General features: G+C 40.5%; 1 protein-coding gene across 2 annotated transcripts in view; it reads right to left on the bottom strand.

The window, feature by feature from the left end:
• Positions 1-11965, bottom strand: part of DISP1 (dispatched RND transporter family member 1) — a 91991-nt gene extending 80026 nt beyond the window's left edge. Inside the window, exon 1 of one of the 2 annotated variants that reach the window (XM_051783539.1) lies at positions 9535-11965. In XM_051783539.1, coding sequence (XP_051639499.1) covers positions 9535-9656 — 122 coding nt within the window. In that variant the 5' untranslated portion in view covers positions 9657-11965. The other variant, XM_051783540.1, reaches the window with a different exon arrangement.
• Between the last annotated feature and the right edge of the window lie 3907 nt (positions 11966-15872).

Genomic DNA, 15872 nt, shown 5'->3' with positions numbered 1-15872 from the left:
TAACAGAATCACATCTGTCTTCTTAACAGCAACACTCCCAGACACTTTGCACCAAGCTCATTCTACTGCCCCACAGTCTTCTGGTAGAGATAAATAAATAGAGGATCTTGAATCTTGTCCTTATCCAAAAGGCATGGGTTTTTTCCCCCCCTCTCCAACTGCTTCTCTACTTCCTTCAAGTCATTCTGAACCCTAACCATGTTTTCCAATGCACTGGCAGCAATTCCTAGCTTGATACCATCTGCTGTTAATACTGCATTGCCTTAACGTTTCACTTAAGTCAAAATTACTGACAGAACCCTGCGGAGATCATTCAGTCTAGACATCCTCTGGTCTGACAGTGATCCATGAAACTAAGGTTTTTCACCAGCTTTACAGTATTTAGAGAAACATCCTTGCTTATCCCACAGAAAAATCCATTAGAATAACTAATTAAACTAAGAACATATTTGTTTCTACCAAACAAGACTGGATATCATGCCATGAAATGAGACTTGAGAGGTTGTGAATTTTGGTTTGAGAAAACCCACATTTATGTTTATTTATCACCTTTATTACTTGTTACTAAAAAAGCTTATCAAATAGTTCACATTTGTTGCAATGTTTTAGGAAGTGGACTCCAGATCTCCAGTGCTTCTTTTCCACCTGTCCCATGCAGATACAGGTTCTGGGCTTGGCTTCTCTCCCCATTTAAAGAACTTTATATGTCTACACGGAAGCTGATACTGGTTCTGCGACCAGGAACGAGGCAAACCAAACTATCCTTCAGTAAAATTTCACCTGCTTTTCAAATTACCACTTTTGTAAGTGTTCTTCATCATCTTCTTTATCTAAGAAAAGTTCCTCTGTTTCTGGGGTCAGGTATAATTACAGCTTAACCTGCAATAAGGAGATCTGAAGCAACAAGTGCACTGAACATACAGTTTTCTAAGCATCACGTTATGTTTCTTCACTCAGTAGCAGGCCAAGCCCTTATTCTTCTTCTCACCATAAACTATTCTATAAGTACACTGTCTTAACTAAAGTAAGGATAAAAGGATGTCCTTTGTATCAAATGTGCCTGAAAAGATCATAGGCCTATAGAAAAACCTCTTTAGAGACAGGAATATACTAATGTAAGCAGTTCATTGTACAGTATAATCCCTTTGTATCATGCACTTCCATTATTTAACCTTATTTACCATTTAACCCTTATTCTAAAATTGCTTAACTTTGTCTCAATGTCAGAACTTCCAACTAATACATGTTCTTAATCAACCTATGGAAAGAAATCCATATTTTAAAGTACAAATCCAGAATTTGAAGAGTAAAGCAGTACAATCACTTGGGGATATCATTCAGACCCATTATTACCAGTTTACTAAATTTTAACTTAACACCTCTGACAGTAGGGCACTGACCACCAGAACCATCTCTCAGCTGGAAAGGGCAATGCTGAAGGTACCCAACAAGAGGGAGCTCTGTTAATTCCTGTTGGACTGCAAAAGTAAGGAGTCATCTCAGTGTCTCATAATCCCATTACTAGGGCTTCAGTTTGTGGGATTTACAGATTTAGCTCCCTACATTCTAAATGCAGCAAGAAACTCTGAACAGCATATTCATATCACCTTTGGGGGTTTAGTGGAAAAGAAAAGAAGGTGGGAAATTTAAGAAAAAACAAAATCACGTTTGGCACAAGCAAAGAGATGTGGTTTGTCCTGCCTAGATAGTAAAAAAAAAAACCCTAGAAATTCATATATTTTGAAAGTCAGTAATTTTTTATTGTGTATGCAATTGGCAGAGCCACATCAAAGAGAAGTTAAAGAGTTTTGCAAAGTAAGAGAAGCTAAGAGAGGGATAAGCCTCCCCCAATCCATTCATCATCACACATCAGTGATCAAAATCTATTTAAAAAAATAATTTAAAAACCTTTCCATTTCCCCAGAAAGCAGTTTGGTTTGTAGAAATCAACAATATCCAGGGCAATAACAACCAGCCATGTGACCCTCTTATGGAAAGGCCATGGAAAAAAAAAAAAAAATCTGTCTGGAGTTTGTGTTGGCCAGGCAAATCAATATACTTAGTCATAACTCATTCGCACTGCTTACAAAGCAAGTAATTGTTTTCCCACTAATGCCATCTCTACCATTTTTAACAGAGAACAAGTTGCAAAAGTACTGAGCTTGCAGCAGATCAAACTGGCTTTGCTTGACAGCAAAGAAAAGCAGAGAAAATCAGTTTACTGATGCAATAGTTAAGCAGTAACACATAAAAAAAGCCAGTTACATTTCACAGTCAACCACAACACTACTTTCATCAGTTTAATGTAGAAACATTATTACACAATGACACATTTCCAAAACCCTTAATACAAATCTTGCTTTTTCAGTTCAACAAGTTTCACTGTCAAAGAAAATACCTAAAAAGTGTCTAGGATTATTCAGGATCTTTACTGCCACAGAAGTAAGTTCTACACTATATTAATGATCTTGGTTTTAATAATGATTTCAGTTTTAATTCCATTATGTTTTTATAAAGGTATCAGCATGACATGCATTTCAGATGATTTAACTTCAAAGGGTTAAGATTAAGTTACTGAATTCTTGCAATACCTGCTGTAGTTTTTTATGGTATTAAAGAAGCTATCAACAATAAGTGAGAACATATGTTTAAGACTAGGGTAAAGTTTACTCCAAGAGGCAAAAATTCCCTTCAGCTTTATATAATTAGTTTGAACAGCATACGTATTAAAGAAAATATTTTAGCTTACTTACATATTCAAACTATGTGGCATGGGACTCTGTGATTTTGTAAGCCCAAAACATCATAACAGCAGCAATCTTCAATTAATTATGTAGTTCTCAAAATCCCCCTCTTCCTTCCTCCCACCTAAAGATAACTCCACATCACCCAGTTTTTATGCAACTTCAAGAAGTGCTGCCCAACAGGGGTGTATCCATATCAAATAGTTTTACTATTAGAAATGGATCCTATCAGCTGTATTGCTGAGCACAGCAGCTAGTTGCAGCAAACAAAAGGGGAAAAAAATACCTAAGAAAGTCTTTTAAGTTCACATCAAGTCTAAAAGCTTCTTCAGTCCAAGCCTATTAGTATCGAGTACCCTCCATATCTTGTAACAACTAACAGGAAAGTGCAAAACTCTGAAGACCACAAATGAGGCCTTGCAAAAACAAAAACAAACAAAAAAAAACCAACAAAAACCAACAAACAAACTACAAAACTCTGAGCTTTAATTCCACCACTACCCTGAAGCACAAGTGTAATCTGAGCTGTACCATTCCACTCACATTCCAGGTAAAATGAATTTTGTGTTTACAAAATGTGTCTTCTCAAATCTCACTACTGATGCTCCATTGTGTCTATAAATATTTAATCCTGACAAACACTTCCCGAAAGGCAGCTCAAACACACATTATTGGCAAATGCATCTCCTCTAACACAAAACACAGAAAAATTCTTATGTTACAACTATAATTAAAAATGGCATTGGAAAAGATGCCTTAAAGAGAGAAGCACTGAAACAAACAGTTCTTAAGTCGGTCACTTCACATCTAAAATATTTTTTAAGCAGACACATTGATCAGACAGTACAAGTCCCAGGAAGATGATGCTGCTGCTGCGCTTAAACTTTGAAACCTGAAACAATTCTCACTGAGACTCTGTTCAAACACTCAGTAAACAGCAAACACTTTTGAAAAGCAAGGCACAAGCACAGTATCAGCTGTGGCAATAAACCTTACCTCCTTTGAAATTTACTCCCTGGTTCGGCGCGGACAGGCAGGTCTTATCACGTGCAAGGATGGCAATGGCACAGAGAAATACCAGGAAGTCTAAAACAAGGCTGTTTACAGCCCCTGACCAACCTTAGTTACATAAAGAGAGAAGATAAGAATTGAAGTTGTAGGAGGGGGAGATACGCTTGTCAACCCAAGAATAACAATAGTTTAATTTCTAAACACTATGGCTCTGCACAAGAAAGGACTATTACCGAGCACGCACGCTTCACCCAGGAACATAAGTGTTTTCAGATGAGAAGGCAAACATTTTCTCCCATTAAAGTCTATCTCCCTCCCATTTTATCTGCATGTGAAGTTCATTAACAAGGAGAGACTACACAAGACTAAACCACAGCATCCATCTGCTAGTAGTTATGGCTTAATTCAGTCATTTTTATTAATTTGTGTTACATAGCACAAGAGTTATGTTGTACTATAGACAGCACAAGAATGTTTTTATCATGCTGCGTTTGTCTGTTTCTACAAAAACAACAATGCTATACATTCAAATACACAGCAAGACCTTTCTTCAGAGACTTGAATGCAGAAAGCTAATATTATTCCCAGTCATATATTGACTATACCAACCCACCAGAAAGCAAGTTTTTCACATCTCCCATAGAGGATAAAGATGGGGAGAGGAATAAGAACAGGGAGGGCAGAGTGTTTCCTTCTCAGCTTCTATAAGCTGAGCACACCGTGACCAACACTCTGGGCTCTGCACTACTGAGGGCATCCAGCATGGCACCCTAACATGTCCCTCTTGAGGTTACCCATACAGCTTCTCTTCTTTTGGGATGCACGTCTCCAGCTGTCTCCATACCACAAGACCTCCAGTTCACCACCTCAGAACTCAGATTCTCCTCACTGGAATGGGCTTCACATGCCCCTATTATCACTTCCAGCCACATGTTCCAAGATCACACACCTTACAGTCACTAGTTCTTCTTCTGGTGCCTGTCACTCCTTTCAGGAGTATTCCTACTTAATTTTAAGTGGCACTTTCCTGCCTATATACCAAACAATTTCTCCATCTTTCCTCAGTGTCACCTTTACTAACCAGAAAACCTTATTCTTGCAAGGTCTTTGCTACCCTACATCAGCATCATCTTTAGTCTCCCATGACCCCTGGCTCTGCCCCACTCCATTTCCCCAACACCTCTTTCATTCCTTTTCTTTTCCCCACTCACCTGGCCTGATTGTTTCCACTTCCAGATCTTCTTCCCAGATCACCATCTGACACTGGTTCCCCTTCCCCATAACTCTCACAGACAGATTTATTTCTGTTAATATTGAATGCTGGAGAATCTCCCAGAGTAATTTAAGCTGCTATTTATAAGCATGCTTCACTTCTATAAAATTGCTTCACATACAGGTCAGACCTTCCCAACCAAAGAATCCTCTCTGTTATTCTACCTTCCTCAAAACGTATTCTATATTTCTCAAAGTCTCTTGATTTTGAATCACAGAATCATTTAGGCTGGAAAAGACCTCTAAGATCATCGAGTCCAGCCATTAACCCAACACTGCCAAGTCCACCACTAAACCACATCACTAAGTACCACATCTGCACATTTTTGAATGTTTATAGGGATAGTGACAACAGCACTTCCCTGAGCAGCCTGTTCCAATGCTTGACCACCCTTTCAATGAAGACATTTTTCCAAATATCCAATCTAAACCTCCCCTGGAGCAACTTGAGGCTGTTTATTCCTGTCCTATCACTTGCTACCTGGGAGCAAAAGACCAACTCCCACCCGGCTACAACCTCCTTTCAGGTAGTTATAGAAAGCAATAAGGTCTCTCTGAGGCTCCTTTTCTCCAGACTAAACAATCCCAGTTCCCACAGCCATTCCTCATGTGACAGATAAAATTCACACTTTTTTTGACTAATGCAAGCCTCAAAAATCAGAATTCAGATGGAAATTTCCTGTGCCTATTCTATTAATGACATTCAACAACAGCATTAATGTATCACACCTCAAGAAGAAAACCCCTTAAAAGGGTATGTTACTTTAAAAGAGGTCTCATTTTTATGGTAGAGCTAAAAAGTATTTTGTTTACAACAAAACACCAATCTGTTGATAGTTATTTGCATTAAAAACTTCAGTATCAAACAAGCAGTAGTTACAAGGTTTGACTATTTTAGCATTACAGTCTAACTGAATGTGTGATTTAGAGACTACAATCTACTCTTACACCAAAGTTAAAGCAACCTGCTTTTTTTTTTCTTTTAATATAAGAACATTTTCACACCTTCCTGTAGTATTTAATTTTTGCTGCACTTCACACCAAAGCCCAGCAGACTTTGTAAAAACTGTTCACAGGAAATCACACTAAACTCAGAAATGCCATATGGCTGCTGAACAAGAAAATAGCCATAGTTACCAAAACAAATTAATGCCATTGATCACTTTAAAGAGAGATAGTTGTAGGCTTGCTAATTATCTGAGGTGCTTATTATATATTTCAAAGTTTGAAAGTAATTCTATCCCTCTATCAAAGCTAGTAAATCAATCATCTCTGTTAAAGGCTTAGAGAAAAAGTCAAGCTTACTGCTTAAATCTACAGTCAACATATGAGAAGCATTACTATGAAAGCCATTCAAAAAGCCTCCTCATGGGAAAGGGTAACATTATGAGAACTAAGTGTTTTCACATGTTCTTTTTACCTTTGTTCTTTTATAGTCTTATTTTTCACCTCTTCTACAGCAAGATTTTTTTGGAGGCTACTAATCTGAATTCCATCTCTTTCTTCTCAAGGCCCCTTGGGACCACTTCTCCCCCAGCACTGTCTTTTGTTCCTCCTACAGTAATTCTCTGATCAGTCAAAAATAGCTTCACATGGCATTCTCCAACAGAGTCAGGAATCTGCAATTGTAGCAGATTTGGAAAGGAGGACCAAAAAAAAAAAAAAATCATTTGAAGAGAAAATCCCCATGTCCTCAGCAATGTTGAAAGCCTGTCTGCTAAGAAATAGAGAACAAGCTTCATCCTGAAGTCATGTCTCCCATGCACTACTGAGCAAGAGAAGGGCATCACCTTAAAGCAAAGGTATTGCTCCATAGACAGGAGAGCCAAGCCACTGACACTGCCCTCTTCCAGGTGCCATGAAGGCAAACAGACGTCGCTGTGGCCCTATTTATCATTTCACATAATTTTCCAAAAGCTTAACTTCACTACAATGAGCTCAAAAGCAGGCTACAAAAAATGGAAAACCCAACTGTTGCATTTTATTTCCTACATGAAGACTGTGCCCCCCAAAAGGGAAAAAACCCCTCCAGAGTCATGCTATAAAGTTTCGAATCCTATGACAGTCATCTCTATTTTGCATCACCATAGTGTCAGGTCCCAATTTCAACATCCGTCTGCTTTTAACCAACACACACATTTAAGCTTCTAATCTCAAAATAGCTGTGTCCTCAAGCTAGGCTATTATATTACTACAGGATATTACTCCCTTCTCTATAAAGGACAAAATAAATCTTTCTGCAGAATTTCATTTTTCTTACTATTTAATGACTGCCAAAATACCTTACACTACAATCATGGTATAGTTCAACCATTCTACTGCTGAACAGAATACAAATGTCAAAGGCTGTTTTGTTACTTTGTTTACAATTAAAGATAATTATTTAAGCAAAAAAAAAAAACCCAAAAAACAAACCCCCACACCTGGATGTTTGTTTGCCTCTTTAATTTGTATCTCAGTTCACACATACATTCAGCAATCAGCACAGCAGCATCCCAGTACCAGTTGCAGTTTCTGAGAGCTACTGAAACCAGTTTCTGGCAGCTACTGAAAAACTGAAGCAGCACAAGTCATTTATTTTACATACATTCATGTTTTGTTCTGAATGTAAAATAAATATAACTTGTACATGTTATATACATTATCATACAGTGTGAACGTTTATAAGAATGTTAGCGTCAACAGTTTAGTGATTATAAGCTAAAGTATCTGCCACAAGAGTCTACAAATCATAGAATCACACAATATTCCAATCTGGAAGGGAACCACAAGGATCATCCACTTCAACTCCTGGCTCTGAAGAGGACAATCCCAAGAATCACACAATGTGTCTGAGAACATTGTCCCAATGCTTCTTGAACTCTGGCAGTCTTGGTGCCGTGCCAATGTTTCAAGTATATATTTTTCTAATACACATTTCTCTGCTCCAAAAATAGCTATGTCGTCCCCCCCCTTGGCTGTTTCACACTAGATCTCTTTCACTTCCATCCCTGCAGGCTGCTTGCTTCAGGCTCTTATTCCTTTGTCCAATCAAGAAATCCCTTCTTCCTTCCAGTCTCAATTCATCCCAACTGCTTCCTTGCACATTTATTTGCCTGCAGTTCCACCAGTCAACACTTATAAAGTTGAGCACATTTATAAGCCCACTGACAATTTAGATGCCTTGTCCTAAGTGTTTGGGGGAGTGGGTTGGCTCAGTTGGTTAGAGCATGGTGCTAATCATGCCAAGGTTGTGGATTCAATCCCCACACAGCCCATTCACTTAAGAGTTAGACTCAATGATCTTTGTGGGTCCCTTCCAACTCAGAATATTCTGTGAACACCTGAAACATTCTATTACTATTTCACAGGTTTGTCCGAGCCAGGTATTCTATAACAAGCTACTTGCAATTCTGATCAGACGGCTTTTTGCTCATTTAGATCACATACATGCTTCGAGTAACTACAGCTCTTCATCCCCCTCCTAAAAAGAGCTGGCTTTCATTTACTGACATACAACGTGTACCATTGACCATTCTGCCAAACTCTGTTTTTCCATCTTCTCCAGTGGCTGAGAAAAACAGATGGAGTGTCCTATTGCCACCCTCACAGAAGCATTTTCCATTAAACTTCTGATATCCTCTCCTCCTCTACTAGAAGGAAGATGGGAAGAAACCAGCAGGTGAGTTGTCCCTCACTCAGAAGGTAACTCATTCCAAAAGTGGGGTACAGTGGGAGATCATTGGCTGCAGGTGCCATCTCTGATAACTCTGGTAACCTGGTTGCTCGCACTGAATCCAGAAATTAAAGGGGCTTCTCCGTCCCTCTGGACAGACCTCTGCCATAATGGGCTCTCCAATACACCTCCAGCATTTCCCACCACCACTGGAAGCAATGCTTAAGCAGCTGATGACAACATGCAGATAGAAGTCGGGAATCACCGTATCCTTATTTCCCAAGACAAAGGGTGCCACATGAGCTGCCTTTCGAAACCACTGCCTGTAGACCTTACGTTCTACACGAGTCCTTGCTCCTAGCAAATAAAATAAGGCAACTACGAGCAGCCTATGTCTGAACAAAGACCAGAGGTGCATGAAAGGCTGATCATACCTCAGTAGGTAACAAACGGAAAAAGTTATGTGCCTGAACACCTTTAAATAAAGGAAAAAAAAAAAGATAAAACGAAACACCAAAACCCAAAAAGGCCCCAGCTCCCACTACAATAAACACAGAAATTCAGAAGTGAAGGTAAGAAAATCAGTTCATTTTTACATGACGTTTTAAGGTAAGGCTCAGGCGACACAAGGGCACCTCCGCTCCCACCAGGGCTCTCCCCGCGGAGGGGCCGCCGGTGTCCCGCGGGCGCGGCTCCGCCGGACCGGGGGTTCCTGCCCCGCTACACGAGCACGGGGTCGCCGCCGCCTCCTCCTCCTTCTCCTCCCCCGAGCCGCCGGCCCGACCTGATACCTCGGCGGCGGCGCGGAGAGCCCGCCCCGCGGGGCCCGCCCGCCCGGCGGGCTGCGCTCACCTCGCGACCTGGCGGCTGCCGGCGGCGGGGCCCCGGAGGCGGCGACTGCCCGTCGTCGCGGGCCGGGCGGCGGGAGGAGGCGAGCGGCGGCCGCGGCGTCCCCACCGTGGCGCAGTTACCATGGGACGGACGCCCTCTCGCTCTCCCTCCGGAAGTCACCGCCGGCAGGGCGGGGAGGGCGGGGCGGCCAGAGCCGCCATCTTGAGCGCGGCGCCCGGCCCGGCGCCCGCCATCTTGAGCGTGGCGCGGGGTTCGCCTGAGCGCCCGCCCCGCTCCCCGCCCGCCTCCCGCGGCGGTGGTTGCTGCGAGGGGAGGGTGTCTGAAACTCTGCGAACAGCCGCAGTCTCATACAGGCGCTTTTATAAATATATCTAAACTGTGGGAAAAATCCAGTCTGGGGTTGAAAAGATTCCCCTTCATTGAAAGAAGGTCACGGTGGCCCCAGGAGGGTTTTATCCCAGGCTGTGGCGCGGATCCCTCCTCCGGCCCCTGCAGAGTCCTCGCACGTGCAATGGACCACCCTTCGTCTTTAAAAACATGTCAATATTGCATATAAAACTGCGCATAGAAAACAGTGTTATCTACACGGGTAAATCCGGTGCTGAAATCCTAGGGAAAGCTTGCAACAGCTGTAATTGTGCCAACTTGTGCATAGGCCGTAGTTTTTAATTACACAGTTGCGTACCTTTGTATCCCAAAGGGCCTCTGTCTCATTTAGCGCGCAGAATGGGCTGAGATACGATTGCGTTGTTACTCAGGGATGTGGAGTTTCCTAACCTTTGAGTGCTTCCTTTTGCGGTCAGAATAAAAGTATGTATTTGCAATTTTAAAAACCAGCATAACACATAGGATAATCTGCAGTGATCCCCTGCGCATGACAAGCTGTTACACTTTCATCCCATTGCAAGGGTAATTGGCTCTCTGAAAACCACTCTGAAGCACGTGAAACACCCCGGGTCAGGCTGGCGATGGTTTGAGAGCCAGAGCTTGCAGACTGAGTCAGACTCCAATCCCCTCCCTTGCTCCTCATCCTCCCTCTGGGGTTCACTTGACATGGTTTTTATTAAAGACTCGTTATGATCTCTAGATCTGACTCAGACCTCATCCTGAACGCCAGTGGTGTGTCTCCTGCACCAGCCCAAGGGTTTGTGTTTGGGCAGACCGGGGCAGAATCAGAGTGTGAAATGCTGTGGAAGTTGATGTTTTTGACACTGGAAAGTCTGGGACTAGAACTACACTCAAGGAGCACCATGGTGAATGGGAGAGAGCATTTGAATTTTAGAGGAGATTTTCTGTGAAGCAACATGAGCAAATGAGAGAGGAAAAGCTCCAGCACCCTCATCTGCAGAGGGACTTTGCTGTCAGCCCTGATCACTTAATATCATGTTCTGCCACTTCATTTCTAATTGTGCTGATTTCTTCTATAGGCTCAAGCAACAACTGAGTCATGCAATATAGCTTCTGTAATTCCTGTGAATCCTCTTTTTTTTTTTTTTCTCTCACAAAATGGATTACAGGACATCGTTTATGCTTCGGTGATCCTCCACTGAAGTACGCTAACCTCCAGAAATATAAAATACCCAGGTTTCCACACCACAGCTCCTGTCTTTCAGTGCCATCTAGTGCCAACGCATGGAAGAGATGCTGTAACTAATGGAATTTCTCATCAGATCGATTTGCCATAATTAACGCATTTTGGACATTGATAGATGGCACCAGTAGAAGATATATTTGTAAATTAATACAATATTTCTCTATATAAATCTAGCAATATATAAATTCATATTTTTCTTTTATGGCACTAAATTCTGACACAGATCTCTTTTACATTAATGAAATTAAAATCAATAGCACTCACAAATCAAACATACATGTATATATATTGGTTATTTACTTCTGGATATGCTGTTCTCTGTAACTAATTAGATTGCTTTGGAAAGTAATGGTCACCAAAAAAAATAAATTGAAAGTACTGAAATAACTTATCACTTTGCTTCATTTTCAGCTCTCCTGAAAAGGAGGAGCCATCCAGATCAAAGCCCAATCAAAATTTCATTTGTAAAGTAAAACTGCAAGGCTTGGAATAACATGTCTTTCCATCTATCAACAACAAGGAACGAGTTGGTTTTTGAAACAAGAAAGAGACAGAAAAAGAAGGATTATACAGAGATCATCTGACTTGGTTGTTGTCATTTAACCCTTCATGTCTTTATTTATAGTGACTGCTAATTATTATTCTCACCCACAGTCCATGATCATGAGTAAAATAGTTCTTAACCACTGAAACGCCCTTGTCTGTCTTTTACTGCTACATACAAATTTAAGAGACTCACAAGGGACTTACATAATGTCCCCCCATTACTACACAGAAAGCATTTAGTGGCCAGCACAGATAACTCCCTCTTGAAGATCTCAGATTCTAAATCAAGATACAAATCCTGAACAGCAAACACAACAAAAGGAATATGAATACAGAATTTTATACAGTAGTCTTGTGCATATTCAGATCCTTATATTTAACAAATCTTACCCTCCCTACCTGGCCATGAAAGAATTGGAAAGTCATTATTCTCTGAACTAGTCCGGCTAAAGAGGAAACAAAACAAGGTGCTCAGCTGCTTTCATTCTAGTGAAAATCTAATTTAATTAGAGCAATTTCAGATCACAATTCTGACAGCTGTGTTTATCATACTTTCTTCAAAGGATAGAAATTAGCATTGACTGACATAAGCATCAAAGCTTATTTATTCACCCGCCCACATCCTACCAGCCCTTCTGAGTTTGTCTGTTTATTTAGCACTTTAATAACATCACAGTAAATAAGATTTCATTTCAGAGCATGCATGTTTTTTGTCAAAGCATTTAGCACAGAATTCTTATAATGCCACTGCAGAACCTCTCTTTGCAGGTTTGATGAAAGAGCAGCTAGGTGTTCCTCAGAAAAGGCATTTTAAATTATTAACAAGGACATGGACTGAGATCCAGAATTTCTTTTTTTTTCTTTTTTGTCAACAACTAGAAAATATCTGCCTTTCAGCAGTGGCCAGAAACAACCTGTCCCCCCTTAAGCTGCAGAAGACTGCCTGAATCCAAAGGCAGATGGGTCATGGGGGCTTTGAACTTCGAGGTTTGGAGGAACCATGTGGTACTGAAGACTCTATTCTGTTTCACAGCTGCTTTGCCCTTGCCAGCTCGTACAGAGGCATGAGCCCTGCCTGTTCATGTACAGCACACAACCTATCTATCCTCTTGTGAAATAGAAGTAGGTTCTTGCTGGTAAACACCATCTTTTATTTCATATTTGTGCAACAGCTGTTAAAACAGAGCTTGATCCCTAATTAGAGCTGCTGGAGCACAGGAATGAGGTGAATGGATCACAGCTCAGCTGCCTCTTTCCGAGGCACATATAGAACTGCCATCACATGAGATCAGACACCAGAAACATAAGCACCAGGAATTTGCTTCCCACCTGCAACTTCAGGCCCTGGGGTGACAGAGAGGCACATTTAGGAGGAGAGCCCATGAGCTGATTCTTCAGGTATCAGCAGTAGTTTGCATATTTCCTTAATTGTTCGTGAAGGACAAAATACAAGAAAATTCTGCCAAAGGAAGAGGAAAAGCTCCTTTCAAATTACTTTCCAAAAAGAGGTAAAGCAAACAACTCCATCTGATTTTTTAACAGGTGGAACCCAACTGAGCTGATAGAGTAGGTTCCCAGAAAGTGCCCTTCACTGGGAGATTCCATCCAGATCTCACCTTTCTCCCCAGCTTGCCAACATGTACAAACTAGAGGCAGCAAAGAAACAGATTAGAGATCAACTAATAGGAATAAATTCCACTGCTTCGACCACAGAATTACTTTCTCAAGTCCTGGCACTTAATATGCAACAAGATTATCATAAGACAACAGTTCTTTGTAATGGAAATAATTTAAGTTTCAGTGTTTCATCCAGCAGTGCAGACAGGCCTGTGGAGTGTGCACTTATTAAGGCTGACCACTGGCTTATACAGCAAGAGCTGAAAGGTGACAAATTCAATTCTTCAGTTCTAAAATTAGGAAAAAACAGAAATGCCAAGGAAATGAGACACTCAGCAGCTGGTGAGGAAGAGATGAAAATTTCACAACTTTCAATCACTCACAGCACGAGTTACGCAGAAATAGACTGAGCTTCCCATTTTGTTTTGGAGGTTGTGTCACTTCCAGTCTTTCCTGTGAAACTCAAGCATGGCTTATAGTAGTGATTTGCACGTAGATGAATGAAATATCTGCTTTCAGTGGTTCTACTTCTGAGTCTTGGTTTTCTCTAGCTTAGAAAAAACCCAGCTTTTTGAAGCTCTTGTAAGTATCCTCATGCTTTAAACCATTACAATTAGAGTGATCTTTTATAAAAAAAAAAAAAAGGACAAAAAAGAGGAAAGATTAGGACATGCAGCAGAGTAGCACTGATTTGCATTTTCAACTGAGAGCCCAGCAACTGGAGAGGTTTGTTTATTCTGTTTATCTAGGCAGAAACCACATAGGCACATGGAAAAATCAAATTGTGAATGTGCTTTTTCTCAACTACCATGAAAATGTCAGGGAAAAGCATAACTTAGATGTCTCTTCAAAAGCATTGTCCAGAAAACTTGTCTTGCATTTACATAATCGACTCTTCCAGCAGCTCCCCTGACTTTCTTCATGCATACCAGTACCCAAAAAAGTGCAACAAAGAGTAGCTTAGGACAGTATTCAGTATCTCATAGGAGATAACTGAAGCAGCATATTAACTAGGATAAGTGTGATCTTCTTTTATTAACTTGGTTGACCTATAAAGCAAATCTACTTTCTTTATGAATACCGACATTTTAATTTGCAAAAAAAAAATGGAATATGGAGAGCAAGAATTAATAAAGTTGCTATTATTTATGTTTGACCACTTGCTTTGCTGAATATAGGTAAATTTTACATGTTTTTATCCAGCTAAAGTTCTTATTTTTTTCATTCGGTTACTTTGATGAGTGAGAAAAAAAAAATCTGCATCTGCCAGAAGAGAGGAGGGCTCTGCAGGTTGATTTAGGTATATCAGGATATTGAATTCCATTGTAATGCCCCAAGCAGTAAGTTTTCCCTACTCAGAAGTGATCAGCTAATGACAGGGCCAAGATCCATGCATCAGAAAATAAGAGCTTCAGTTAAGCGGGAATCAGATTACAAGTTCCAACTATCTCTGTAGCTTAAATAAAGCAGTAGATGCCACAGAGGCCATGTTATTCCTCACAAAACTCCCTTTTCTCTTCCATGACCATGATTGTGTTGCTTTTTTTCTCTACTACACATTAAAATCTTACTGGCTGGACAAAGGGAGGAGATGTGTTATACCATAGCTGATAATAATTCACTCACTTAAGTTACTTTAATCAGAGATAAATGGGAATGGCAACAACCAGTTATTGAGACACTTTTTGGGTCACATTCTGAAACTTCATTAATACTTGCAAAAGCACTTTGTGAGAAATCCACTGTATCCTTACCTAATCTGTCTTCAACACCCTGTACCCCAAGGTGGTTTTTTCACTCTAAAAAGTCCACATCATATCTCTTAGAGCTCTCTCCACCATCCCCATATTCCTCAAGACAAAACAGTAAAATATTAATTAGATAAAAGGCAACTAATGTAGGCATCTCCTGTTAGAAGAACTGAAAAATGATAATTTTCCCAGTGCTTCTACTTACCTTGAGCACAGAGACTCCACCACATATGGTTGATTTATGGCTGTGGCTTATGCGGTGAAGTAGTAACAAGACATTTGCAGTATCAGAGCCCACAAAACATAGTTAAAGTAAGTCTTAAAAGCAACAATGTGGAACTAGAATCCTCAAATCTGCTGCTATGGTTTAAAAATGAATCAGTTTTGCTTTAGCAGCAAAAAGGTGCAAGAAGTCAGTGTTAGAGCAGGGAGAGTGAACTGTATTCACCTCTGGTTCATGTTTCAAGGGTGGTCCCAACTGCAAAGCCTCCTCTGCTACCCTTTTCCTCTGAAGTTACTCCCTCCCCTAAGCAACTGATAAATGCTGTTAAATAGTTTTATGTGTCAAAAGTTCAAATTTAAGTCTGTTAAAAAGAAATAAGAATAGAATTTGATAAGAATCAAGCTGAAATGGAAGACTTCAGAATATGATGCCAGGGCTGAGGTCATATTTTAAAATTCAGTTATATCATGCCTAAAACTTGGAAAAATACACTATCAGTTTTAGGTATCCCTTTTCCAAAGGAGACATTTAACTTTAAAGCACAAACAGGCACAGGCTGGTTATTCAGACCTTCAGGGAAGTTGTGTTGTACTAAATCACAAGAGCC

The sequence above is a fragment of the Manacus candei genome, unplaced genomic scaffold, assembly GCF_025592945.1.
Source record: "Manacus candei isolate 608988 ecotype Guabito, Panama unplaced genomic scaffold, ASM2559294v1 h1tg000017l, whole genome shotgun sequence".
NCBI classification, from domain to species: domain Eukaryota; kingdom Metazoa; phylum Chordata; class Aves; order Passeriformes; family Pipridae; genus Manacus; species Manacus candei.
Note: the sequence above shows the minus strand (reverse complement) of the source record. Positions and strands in the feature narration are given on the sequence as shown.